The sequence below is a fragment of the Lissotriton vulgaris genome, chromosome 4_1 (genome assembly GCF_964263255.1).
Source record: "Lissotriton vulgaris chromosome 4_1, aLisVul1.2, whole genome shotgun sequence".
Taxonomy (NCBI): domain Eukaryota; kingdom Metazoa; phylum Chordata; class Amphibia; order Caudata; family Salamandridae; genus Lissotriton; species Lissotriton vulgaris.
This window is the reverse complement of record NC_141691.1, coordinates 498,838,154-498,852,215: the sequence shown is the minus strand read 5'-3', so window position 1 is coordinate 498,852,215 and position 14,062 is coordinate 498,838,154. Positions and strand designations below refer to the sequence as shown.

General features: G+C 48.6%; 1 protein-coding gene across 1 annotated transcript in view; it reads right to left on the bottom strand.

Annotated features, from left to right (window-relative positions):
- DNAAF6 (dynein axonemal assembly factor 6) overlaps positions 1 to 14,062 on the bottom strand; it is a 148,201-nt gene that overhangs the window by 103,825 nt on the left and 30,314 nt on the right. Inside the window, exon 3 of the mRNA XM_086966796.1 lies at positions 8,807 to 8,876. Coding sequence (XP_086822922.1) covers positions 8,807 to 8,876 — 70 coding nt within the window. The remainder of the gene's footprint in view (positions 1 to 8,806; positions 8,877 to 14,062) is intronic.

The following is a 14,062-nucleotide window of genomic DNA, read 5'->3' as shown; positions in this document are numbered from 1 at the left end:
GCCTCTGGTCCGCCAGAGCTGGGGTCAGGGGAAGATGTGTGGCTGTGGGACAGGGGAGGAGAGCCAGCGGGGTGTTGGTTGACATGCACTTTCCCGGCATGTGCCTCCTGTGGATGTACTCGTTATGGTGCGCCAGCACGACTTCAACTTTGGCGGCCTCGGGTGGGGGAGGTTGAGAGGTTTCTTGACTGTGTGCAGATAGCGGGGGAAGGGTCTCTACTGTGTAATGCCACTCAATATAGGGACATGAAATGTGAAAGGTTTAAATTCCCCGCAAAAACGCCAGAAAGTTTGGAAATATGTGAATGATCACCAGCTAGACGTGGTGGACCTCCAGGAGATTCACTTGGCGCGCAAGGATGAGCTCCGCCTCAAACACAAACACTTTCCCCTTATTTACAGATCATCTGCTTCCACGAAGCATAGGGGGGTGGCCCTTCTCTTCCGTTCTGCCCTTCACTTTCAACCCATGGGTACGCGCAGCGATAAGGAAGGTCGTTGGCTGATGGTCAAGGGTCTGATGCATGGTAATCTGTGCACCTTTGTGGTGGTGTATGCTCCGAATGCAGGCCAGAATAGCTTTCTCCAGGACCTGCTGCGGAAAGTGGATGATTTTGTTGAGGGGGTTCTGTTTTTGATGGGGAGACTTTAATCTGGTATGGCACAGGGAAATGGATAGCTCTCACCGTCAGAGGTCCGATACTGGTTTGTTCTCCACTGAGACGCAGCGGCTGATAGGTGACTTGGGTCTGGTGGATGGATGGCGCTCTCTCCATCCCCATTCTCGGTTCTACACCTTCTCCCATGTCCATCACTCCTATTCCCGCCTGGATCACATTTTTGTAAGTCGAGCCCTTAGAGGAGAGGTCCGCGACTCCCGTGTGTTCCCGCTCTCTGTTTCTGACCATAGCCTACTTGTGCTCTGCCTACACTGGTCGGCGAGGAGTGACGGGCAGCGCAAGTGGTACTTCCCGGCCTCACTTGTCCGGGATGAACCCTCATGTAAGGAGCTGCGTAAGGCCATCCGGGAATTTTTTGCTCTCAACCCCGTATCCGATACATCGGTATTCAACACCTGGGACGACTTTAAGGCGTTGATGAGAGGCACCTGCTTGGCCCTCAATGCCAACCTTAACAGACTGCGGCGGAGGGAGCGTGAGGAGCTGGAGGGGGAACTCGCTGCTCTTGAGCAAGCGCATAAACGAAACCCTTCCAGATTGACCCTTCGCCCATTGTCGGCGGTTAGGGGGAAGCTTAGGGCCCACTATAACAACAAATACCCTGCTGAAACTACGGCACCTCTTCTAAGCCCAGGGGAACAAGGTGGGGAGACACCTGGCTCGCCAGCTCCGGGATAAGAGGGAAAGGGACTACATAGGGGGCATCCGTGATGCCGCGGGGACTCTGCAGCATCGGGACGAGGTCAAAGCTGATCTCTTCGGGCGCTTCTATGCCGCGCTCTATGCAGGGGAGGCCCTTGACCCTGAGGGCCAACAGACCTACCTAAGCAGTCTTCCCCTGCCCCAGGTCTCCGAGGAGTGGAATGGGTTACTAGCTGCCCCGTTCACCAGAGCTGAAGTACTGGATGCCATTAAAGCCCTGAAGCCCCATAAGGCGCCTGGGCCAGATGGCTATACCGCTCTTTTCTACCAGAACTTCTAAACGGAGGTGAGCGATTTTCTGGTCTCCCTTTTTAATGACATGGCAGAGGCCGGGGAAACGTCGGGTTCAATGGCCGAGGCAGTGATCTCTATTATCCCCAAACCGGGGAAGGATCCGTCCAATTGCTCCTCATACCGACCGATAGCCATTCTCAATATTGACGCCAAGTTGTATTCCTCCATCATTGCAGGTAGGCTCTAGGACCTGATGGCAGCGCTCATTCATCCGGACCAATCTGGATTTATTAAGGGGCGCCAGACCCATGACAACACAAGGAGAGTCATCCATTTGATAGAGAAGGCTAACAGGTTTACAATCCCAGAGGTCCTGGTGGGCCTTGATGCAGAAAAGGCCTTCGGCCGGGTGGACTGGGGCTTCCTGTTTCACACCCTGGCCGCCTTCGGCTTCTCGGCTAAGTTCCTATCGATGGTGGGAGTGAACTACAGCAGCCCCCGATCTAGAGTGGCGGTGAACGGCCACCTGTCGGCGTTTTTTTCGCACTCTCGAGGCACCAGGCAGGGCTGCCCCCTCTCCCCCCTGCTCTTCGCCCTGAGTATTGAGCCATTGGTGCTAGCTGTGCGGGAGCACGGGGAGATACGTGGCCTTCCTTTTACGGGTGAGCAGCACAAGATTACCCTAGTTGCTGATGACGTTCTCCTATCAGTTATGGATCCGGCTCATTCTCTCCCACACGTTCAGGTTACGTTACGCTTCGAGGAGGTGGCCAGCTTCAAGGTGAATTACGATAAATCTTATTTTCTCAACCTTACGCGCTCTTCGGCGGAGGTGGACCGATTGCGGCCGCTCACACCGCTGCCGTGGGCCTCCAATTCCATCCTGTACTTGGGGATCTGGCTGACTCCCTCAATAGAGAAATTGTACTCTGCAAACTTCCCCCCCGTTGCTGGCACAGACCTGGAGCGCCGGAAGTACATATCGTGGCTGGGGAGAATTCATGCACTTAAAATGGTTCTTCTCCCCAAGTTCTTATATCTCTTCCAGGCGCTCCCTATACCACTGGAGATTGACTTCTTCCGGCGCCTCAAAACCCAGATGCCTCGGTTCGTCTGGCAGGGGCGCGATTTTCCTTTGCTACCCTCCATCGGCCTCGGGGAGAGGGGGGAGTGGGTCTCCCCAACATGCATTTATATTACAAAGCCGCGCAGCTACGGGTCTTGGTGGAGTGGTCCCAACAACTCTCGGAGAAACATTGGCTGCACATGAACAGAAGTGTAGCAGGGAGATCGATCTGGGATTTGGCGTGGAAGCCCAAAGGAGATAGGCCCAGGAACGCATACATTAGTACCCCCACCAGCACTGCTCTGAAGGTCTGGGACACGGTGTCTGGTGATGAACGCTGGACTACGTTCCCATCTCCCTTTACGCCAATACACTTTAAGCCAGCTTTTCTGCCGGCGCTGCGGGAGGGCCCATTCGAAGTCTGGAGAGAAGGGGGATGTCGTGCTCTCACGCACCTGTTTCATGGCTATACTCCGCTTACCTTTGACAACTGTAAGCGGGACTACGGAGTCCCAATGTCCGAGCGCTTCCATCACGTCCAGCTGCTCCATTGGGCCATGTCGCCAGTGGTCAGTGACGGGCACGAGGCCTCCCTCTCCTTTTGAGGCCTTCATTTTGCGGACCACTACCATGAAAGGCGTTATCTCCTTCCTCTATAACCTTTTGCTTACCTCCGCCGTGTCACCTCGTCCCAGTTATATGGGTATCTGGGAGAGAATCCTCGAGCGAGATATTTCGGACGAGGAGTGGTCGCACCTGTGGCGGGACATTGCTGCACATAACCATTTGGTGGAGTTCAGGGAGGCCCATCTTAAGACTCTCATGGACTGGTACCTATACCCTGCCAAGTTGCATCGCATCTTCCCGTCCTCCTCTGACAGGTGCTGGAGGGGCTGTGGTTTACTTGGGGATTTCCGCAAACATCTGGTGGGACTGCCCGATCATCCGCCCATACTGGGAAGAGATCCTATCTCATAGGTATACAACGTTTAGCACGCATTTGTTACAACGCACTACCATTACAACGCAGGCATTACCACGCATACCATTACAACGCAGTGCGCTGGGGGGCGCTCTAGGATAGGGAATAAGTTTAATTTTATATCAAACACCTTCCCTAGTGTCCACGGGGACTGGAGTTGGAATATAAAATTATACTTACCACTATCCAGCACCTCAAAGTACTATGCATTGTAACGGTATTCGTTGTAAATACCGCGTTGTAAAGGTATGCGTGGTAATAGTATGCGTGCTAACGTCATACATTCATCTCATATCAAAGAGATTCTTGGATACCCTGTAGCTGACTCAATGGCCCATGTCCTGCTGGGTCTTCGAGACCCGGAACTCGAACAACAGACCCGAGCGGACAAGAAGATATTGTGGCTATGTGTCGGGGCTGCCAAACTCACTCTAGCTGCAGCTTGGAAGAAACCAGAGGCTCCAGCGCTCTCCCTATGGCAAGCGAGGTTGTGTAAACTGCTGAGCATGGAACGGGTAGCGGACATCTTCCTGGGCAACTTCAAGAACTTTATGTTCAGCTGGGGCCCTTTGGTTCGCTTCCTTTCCAGGGGTCTGCATTCCGCAGTTTGCCCATCCACGGTGCGGGCTCTTCATTTGCTTCAGGTCTGAATGTTGAGTTCAGAATGAATGACTGAGTGAATGTTGTCACCACCACTGGAGGGGGGGGGGGGGTGAGGGGGAGTATGTTCTTTGTTCATTCGTATTCTAGCGGCACCCTAAACGATAACTGAGGCATGAAAAGGACCTATGCAACAGGCGATGTGTATCTGTATCGATATTTCTACCTTGCAGAGCTTCCCACCCCACCGAGACTCTTGAACTGTGGTTCAGTTATGACCACTGCCTGGACTGCCTTATTGCCTCATGGGATTGCCCTTTTGAACTAGATTGTGGTCGCTCTATAGCTTTCTACATCCTGGCTTTCTGCCTCTATGATTGCCCCCTGCGTGGAAAGTTATGCGGGATTGTCGCTCTTTTTCCTCTGTCTGCTTTAATAAAACAAAATAAAACTTTAAAAAAAAAAAACTACATGCACAAGCTGCAATTACAGGCCAGAGACATGTTTAAAGGGCTATTTAAGTGGGTGGTACAATCAGTGCAGCAGACCCACTAGTGTGTGACGTGTCACAAATACAACCCTATACACCCATGGGGACCAGTGTCAATATTAGCTATAAATACAAATTGCTCTGTGGGTCTCTTTTAGCATTTGGGAAACACCTTCAAAATATTTGGGGAGATCATTTTTCAATGTATTCATTTAACAATTTAGTAGTCTGGTCTCACTTGAATTGCACATAAAGGACAACAATCAGACTGAGATGGGTTCTGTTGCTAGTATATATATTATCTAATGTTTCTATGCAGTATTTAGTACAACTTAATATAAAAAATGACGACGCAGTGCTCAAGTGAGTGCATGAATTCATAAAACATATGCATAAGATAAATTGTAATATCACTTGCTCAATGGACTGTTTTTGGTATACAAGTGCTTGAGGACTTGCACAATCCTGTAAATCACACTCAATCTAATAAACAAGGGAGAAATAACATTGATGTTTCGGCCATGTGTGAGTAAAAGGGTCTCTTCAGGACAATCATCTAACTAGGGAACCTGCATACATAAGGAGACCGACACCCAGATCCCTCATCAGTCAATAAACATCTCTACTTTTATCACTCTGACGTCCCACCACCATCGAAGGATTGACACGACACTCACCAATGAGGAGTATTAGAATTGTGTATCAACTATTTCAGGGCTATGCTCGCATCATTTAAGAGGGTCTGTGTTAATCCAGACAACCTAAAAATGAATTGAAACTCTATTACCAACAAGTAGGTCAGTTGGATGTCTTCACTCGACCATACTTAGTGACCATCCATCGTGATTGGGACACCATATCCACCCTCGCCCCAGACATGACCTTCATTACAGAGACCTGCCTCACCTCGGCATCGGCCCGGGACATCGCCACGGCAACACCCATGGGCTACAAGATGAAACACTGCAACTGTACCAACAGACACGGATATGGCATCACCATGGTAAACAAAGAATCTATCACATGCACCATCACCAGTGACGAAACCACGCCCATCATGGAACACAAACTTCAGCTCCACACTAATGAAAAAACCACCATCAAAGGCACCCTCCAATACAGACCGTGAACTGGCCTCAGTGAAGCCAATGTTGAATTCATAGCCCTGCTTTCAATCGAATCCGGATATTCTTGGGAGACCTTAACTTACACTTGGACAGGTTGACCTCACTGACACCAACTCTACTGAACTCCTGGAAAGATTAGACAACATCAGCATCAATCAACTAGTCACAGATCCCACCCACAAAGCAGGAAACTTGCTGGGACCCCAACTTCACGTCCAGCAGCAGATTCAGATACAGCCACACCTCAAAACTCACATTGGTCAGACCACTCCATTGTAGACTACACCCTCGCTGGACCTCCCCACACCACCCCAAACACCACAGTGCTCCCTTCCACAGCTGGACCAAGGTCACTCAGCACCAACGGACCAATGCCCTCAGCATCACACAGTCCAATGTCACCACCAACATGGACAGCCAGTGGAGAACTTCAACACGTGTCACCAGCGCCGCTGACCTAGTCACTCCCACCAAATCTGTCAAAACGCAAGGACCTACCAAACAAGCCAGCCGGTACACCCCAGAACTTAGCACATCAAAGCACAGATGAAAACAATTGGAATGAAAATGAAGCACCAGCAGGAACCACAGAGACCAGGCCACATTCAAGCCAGCCCTCAACGATTACCACCGCCACCTCAAACCTGAAAAAAAGGCGGCCACCAAAATCTTGATACCTTCCTAAAAGGAATTATGCAAAGCCCTTGTCAACCACTTCCACATCAAGATAGAAACCATCTACAGAAACTTCGATCCCAATTTCACTGACCTCCTCAGCATCCCATCGACCAACCCCGCCTACCACCTGCTCATCAAATGGGAACAACTCAACACACCAAACACAATCACTCGAATGAACTCCATCCACTCTGGAACACCCACCGACCCATGTCCCCACAGACTTTTTCAACCTCAGAAGAAAATACATCAGCCACCAGCCCACCACCATTCTCAATGCATCCATCCCCACAGCCACCTTTCCCAACGCCTGGAAAAAAGCAGAGGTACCACCGCTCCCCAAGAAACACTCTGCAGACCCCAACGAGCACCAAAATTACAGTCCCATCTAAATGATCCTGCTTCCCGACAAAGTCCTGGAGAAAGCCATCAACCTATAACTCACCGAACACCTAGAGAGAAACAACCTGCTTGACCATTCCCAATTAGGTTTCAGAGCCAGCCATAGGACCGAAACAGTCCTGATCACCGCAACAGGATATACCTGCACCCTAACTTACTCGACAGAGGAGAATCAGCCACCCTGACCCTGCTCGACCTCTCCGCTGCCTTCGAAACAGTCTTCCACTACAACCTCATCAATTGACTGCTCCAGATCGCAATCACAGATGAGGCGCTCTGATGGATGGCATCCTTTCTCACCGGGCGCACCCAGAAAGTCTACCTCCCTCCCTTCACCTCCCAACCCAAGCACACCATCTGTAGCGTCCCTCAAGGCTCATCCCTCAGTCCTACCTTCTTCACCATCTACATGACACCATTCACAGACATCGTGAAATTGCACACCATCAACATCATCTCCTACACCGACGATACCCAGTTCATCCTCTCATTTTTAACAGACCCCCACAACGACAAACACCAACTTCCACAACTGTATGGAGAAAATCTCAGCCTGGATGAAGAACAACAACCCCAAGTTCAACACGGATAAAACTGAAGTACTAATCTTTGGCAGAAATGGCGGCCTCTAGAATGACTCCTGGTGGCCATCAAAACTCAGATCCACTCCCAATCCGAAAGACCACACCTGCAACCCCAGCATCATCTTAGACAGCAAACTCTCCATGAAATGTCAGGTCAATGCAGTCTTCTCAAGCTGCTTCCACACGCTCTGCAAAGTCTTCAAATGGATCCCCATCAGCACCAGGAGAATGATAATGCAGGGCCTAATAGCCATTCAGCTGAACTACGGCAACGCACTCTATGCAGGAACCACCACCAAACTCATAAAAAGACTCTAGACGATCTAGAACGCAGCAGCCAGACTGATCTTCAACATACCCAAGAGGAGCCACATCACCCGGCACCTGAAGGGCCTACACCGGCTTCCCATCCAGAAGAGATGCCAATCAAGCATCTTACCCATACCAACAGAGCCCTCCATGACCAAGGACCTTCCTACATAAACCATTGCCTGTTTTTCCATCAACCTCTCACGAACCTCCGCTCCACAGACCTCACCCTCACTCAGATTCCACGCATCTGTCGCCCCTGAGAATGCTCCTTCTCCCACCTCACCGCCAAGTCCTGGAACTCCCTCCCCCTCTGCACTGCACACTATTTGACCCACTTCAGGAAAGGACTCAAGAGCTGGCTCTTTGAATTTTACCTGCAGCCTTTTGGATGAGAAGCCACGCTATAGAAATACTGCTTGATTGATTGAAGTTTGGCATATATCATTCCACAACTGTTTTAGTAGCTTGACAAGACAACACTCATATTTGCAATCTTAATCGCATAAGGTCAGGTGACAGTTGCACTGTAGATTAGTGTAGCCCTGGGCATTCTACACTGCTCTCAAACTAAAAAGACTAATACATTCCTCATGACTGCACTCCTTCCATATGCCAGAGAAGCACACAACATTTATCCCAAAATGTACTCTGGCTAACTCTGTAGTACTCATGAAAGCTCTTCTTTTTGGTTTATCACCTTAGATCTGGAGAATGCTGCACTGTCAAGAGAAGCCTAAAAATCAGGAGTGACACGGTTCATTTGAGATATCTGCGTTACTGGGAGAGGGAACATCCCAGAACAATATGGTTTAATAAAATGCTCATTTAAGTTTTGTTACCAATATGAAGCTCTGGAGAAGCTGAGGAGCCAGGTACTCCCCAGTTTTGAATGCAGTAGTTTTCCCACATGTAGATAAAAAGAAATTGAATCTTGGCTCAAAGATCATACCTTTCGTCTGGGCGGTCTTTGATGACCCAATATCTCCAGGACCCACCGAGGCAACAGAAGAACAATCCGGCTTAAACAAAAAAGGTCCAAAATTAAAATTTTGCATAGCTATGAGAACACTAGTATAACAATCTTTATTTGGTTTGAGATAAGGATACTTCATGCAAAATAATAAAGCGGTGTCACAAGTGATGATTTTTTCCCTCTTCTAATTGTCACATTCTAAGTCTTCTTCACAAATCAACATGTAATAGTTCCACAGTTCTATATTTACTCACTTCCTATTTGGCAAACTCTGGGTAAAATGCACTTCTAAAATAAAGTTTAATAATCTTGTATGTACGAACTGTCAGATTTCACACAAGGGTAAATTTAACCAGGGCTGTATTTAGACATTCTGGGGTCAGATTACATTATTTCCACCAGTTTCTAGCAATATTGCTAATTTTCACCAATACATCATCATGAAAATTGTATTTTCGCTGAATGTCCTAGGCAAAAAACACTTTCTACTGCTAATTTGATACAGATCTTGGAAGTATATTTTCCTCCGACTTGGTGATATTTTCATAACTAGGACTCTGGTTTGCAAACAATCTTCTTTCACATGAATATTCTTTCAAACTACAGACCTTCTCTCTTCAACCATTCACATTTAAAGTCATGGAAGTAGTAGTTAACAACCAACTCTCATTTTTTTTCAGGAAAATTATTTATTGGATTTTACTCAAGCCAGTTTTCACCTTTGCCACAGAATAGAGTACGTACTGACTGCTGCTCTGGATGATTTAGGATTTATTCTGGATTCAGGTGGACAAGCAGTTTTTGTCCACCTGAATCACTGATGACACCCAGGTTGTTATGTGGAGTCAACCATCATTCCATATCATACAGCTTTTACCTACTTTCCAAATGTGTTTGAAGGACATTGTTGCCAGGAATAAGGGGGTCTTGTGGAGATGGAAATTTCAAGGAAAGGATGCAATAGAATCTGCATTGGAAATAATGTAAGGTTGTGGAAGACCGGTTTATGGTGGTTGAGGCATCTGGATTGCTAACTGGTGAAGGTCAAGGAGACCACTTTCGGGTCATGAGTGGCAGTGGGGCTTCGTAAGTAGTCCACTTCTTGGCCAGTAATTTAACCAAGATTTTAACCTCAGCATTGAGCAGGGATATTGGTCAATAGGAAGAGCACTTATTTCTGGGTTTGCCACTCTTGTAGATATCTACTATGGTGGCTAGTCTTTGGTCTGCTGGTAGATACCCTTTTTCCTGACTCTCCAAAAACATCTTGGTGAGGTGTGGCGCTATCTTGTTGGGGGCCAATTTATAAAGTTCGATAGGTAAACCATATGGACCCATGGCATTCCCGGACCGCAATTCACCAATTGTTAACTCCACCTCAGTGTGTGCGATGTTGCTGTCTAAATTGGAGAGATCGTCTAGTGAGAGGGTGGGAAGGGACATGTCTGACAAAAGGGAGTTTACATCCTCTTCTGATGAGACTGGTCAGGATGTATATATTCGTTGAAAGTGATCAGCAAATCTATTAGCTGTTTCCTGTAGGTCTATCAACTATGACTCAGACTTTTCCCTCAGTTCCGCCACAAATCTGTTGGCTTGTTCTCTTCTGTCTAGCCATGCCAAACGTTTTCCTTCTTTGTACCCCGCTTCATAGATCATACAGAGTGTGGCCCTATGTTGTGTTCATGCAGCGGTTGTGGTAAGGTCCCTGTACTCTTTTAGTTTGATCTCTAGCATATATGTTTGATCTCTAGCATATGTTTGGTGTTTTCCGAGTCCTTTAACCCAACCCTCTCCTCCAAGTGCAAGATCTCAGTTTCTAACCTGGCAAGGTTGGCAGCTTTCTCTTAACGGACCCCGGCAATCAGGGAGAACGCATGGCCCCTAATCAGAGTCTTAAAAAAGCTTCCCAGAGCGATTAAGTTGACTTCACTGATCCCTCCTTTTCTTGGAAATATAACTTTATTTCTCAGGAAATCGTCCTTTTGACTGACTGGACTTTCAGGAACCAGGGATTTATAGGGCCACTCTACCTGACTGCGGCTCTCCAACCTCTACCAAAGCCCACACTAGGGAATGGTCTGAAATACCCCTCGCCAAGTGCCAAACCTCTTTGATTTGTCCAATCTGGTGTGCCTGTACTTTGATGTAATCTATCCTGGAAAGACTCTTATGGGCACCAGTCTGGAAAGTAAACTGGGTTTCAATGGGGTGTAGAACACGCCATGCGCCAATTAGGCCCATGGCATCTATAAAGTTGCAGAGTTGCGTTCGTGCGGGTGGTACCTCCCTTGGGGGTATTGGTCCAGCTGTCCGGATGGGATGGAATTTAAGTCTCCACGCTTAAAGAGTCACCCCACGGGAAGGGTAAGTAACAGGTCTCCCAGGTCCTTGAAAGCTGTGGTGTGGAGGTCTGGTGGGACATACATGGATTTAAGTGTAATAGTCTTCCCTTCCCATCTTCCTGAGGTTGCTGCCTACCTGCCCTGTTTATCAGTCCATGTGTGTTCAATGGTCATTGGGAAGTTTTTCCTGAACATTATTCCTGCCCCTCTGGATCCCGCTATAAATGCTGAATGTGCCACGAGTTTGTACCCCCGCATGTGTTTCCCATCAGATGTGTCTCTTGCAGGAGAACCACATCAGGTGAATGTTGCTTTATATATTGGAGCACTATTCCCCTCTTGAGCTTATCTCCCAGCCGTTCACATTCTAGGACAAAAGTCTAATGACTGTGTGTGGATGAACTCATTCTTATTGGTGCCCGTTCTGCCCTGTTGGCCAATCTGTCATGCTTGCATATGACCCCCCTTTCAAATATGATCAAAACCCTGGGATAGTATTTCATGTGCGTTACCACACATATTAAACATGAATTACTTGATTCCCTGTTACGCTGAGAATTAGTGTCATCTGAGCTATCTAACAAACAAAACTGTAACCCCCAACATCCCTCCTTGCACACCTGCAATCTGTGCTGAAACCCCCCTTATCCCAAACTATACAGAGTGTCTGTCGCCCCATGTAGAAACTCTATTTAAAGAAAGTGTGGGGGTTGCGTACTCTGTATCATCAACCACCGCTATTGTTTTAAGGTCAAGTTCCACTATACAGATGCTGCAGTTATAGTTCTAATAGTTACTTATCCGAAATACAGTAGAACTTCTGTAGGCGGCGCCTACCATACAAAAGTCTAATATTGTACCTTGCGTTTGAGTCGATTTGCAGTTACTCGTTTGGTTCTCGTGTCTCACTCTAAGGTTTGTCCGTCCTGTATTACCCCAAGGATGCACATCAAGGGCTGGTTGCTCAGTAAAAGGGCAATCCCTAATTTACCTGGAATTGTTTCCATTGACGGGCCTTCATCCGTCCAGTCATTCCCGTGCCGCCAGTGGAGGATCAGAAACCATGCCCTACCCTCGACCTCCACTCGCAGTCTAGCAGGGAACATCACTGAATATTTAAGTCCTTTTTCTCGAAGCTTACTTTCAGTCCCCTGGAAAGATTCTCTCTGTTCTGCACATTGACTGTGAAGTAGGGGAAGAAAGTTACCACGCTGTAATCAGAGGGGGACATGCAGGCGGTTTGCAACACTATGTTGCGGTCTCTAAAATGAAAGGTGGCGCGCAAGCAGAGGTCTCTGTGGGGCCCCAGGTTCCAGCCTTTCACCTGGCACACGATGTGCCCTCTCCACCAAGAAGAAATTAGACACATTTTTGTGTTGTGGTTAGTGATAAGGCCTTTTACGAAGAGGTACGGCGTGCGCCCTTCTGCACGCTCCGGCACTCCCAGAATGTGGACATTATTTCAGCGCGATCTCCCCATATAATCGTTCAGTTTGTTTATCAGTCCCTTTGCACGCTACTTGAACGTCTTTGATTTGTTGCTGCATCTTCTTAGAATCGTGGCTGAGCTCTTTTGTGACTGTTTCCATCGCCTTTACCTTATCGCTCATTTTATGCAAGTCAGCCCTTATTAACGTTACCTCAGTTGTTATGGCGTCCATCCTACTTTCGAGTAACGCACACACTCGGGCAATGGCATACATAATGTCTTTCAGAGCAGGTTCGTCTGAATCCTGTAGCAGAATTGTCTTCGTTGCAACCTTTTCCGACTCCTCTGTATGTGCAGTTTTGGACAAGGCCTCCTTATTGAGTTTTGTTTGATGGGTACTATTGAGCCCCGCTCAATTTAACCTCAGAAGAGGGCGGGGAAGGCAAGCAACCCTCTTTCCAACGTGTGGCTCCTCTTCCACTGGGGGTACTACTCGTCGCCTGCCATGGGAGCACCTTTGTTGTGTGTCCCTTGCGGCCTTGTCGGGGTTCCCCCCAGGGAGCCAAACCGGATAAGCAAGATCAAAAGGCCTCCCGCGTTCTGTAATGGATGCTGATCTCAATGGTTCGTCGATATGTGCTCTGTACTCGCCTAGGACTCTCCCTTCCATTGACAATCCAGCCGGACACCAGCAGTGTTTCTACTATGGCCTTGAGTGACCAACTGTGTCACTGTCTCTCTCAATATGGGGAAAGACAGACGTTACCCTCTATTACGTTGTGGACTCTCAGCTCCGCCTGATCTGCAATATTTGGCTAATGTGTCACATTTAATGCCCCCTATCCTTGGTCGTCGACTGTAAGCCTGTGTGGTGATTGATTGATCTGCTGGGGACCTTACTTGCCCGGCACAATTAAGAAGGTGGCTTCACTTCTGGATCTCTTAAGGGCCTAGAGTGTCAGCTGCTCCCTGCCCATTCCCAGTATGCTTGCTGCGGTGCAACTCCATGGAGTTCTTTATAGTGCACGCTTTTCACGCAGATTCCAGGGGCCGAGGCAGTGCTCACTAGGACGTTGAGTTTCTGGGAGGGAGGTCATGCTTCTCACCTGGTCTGATGGCCCCCCTCGCGGCTCCGCCCTCGTTCCGCTCCGATCACAGCCACCAGCCAGGCCCCAGCCACACCACGTCTCTCAGTCGAGCTCCTCTGGGGGAGGCGATGTGAATTTTCTCGGCGCAATACTGGTCTCCCTGTGGGGAGGCGCTCCACACCTTCACTGCCTAACTGCCGCTAGCCGATGTCTCGGAGGTCTGCCTGCATCGAGATATCGGGCCTGCTATCTCCTTTTTGCCTTCAGGGATTGCCGTAGTTTCACTTTCACGCTGCTCCGTCACTCACACGAGCTTGCAGATTTCTGCAAAGACTGGGCCCCGTTTCTTCACACAGCTCCACTCCGATGG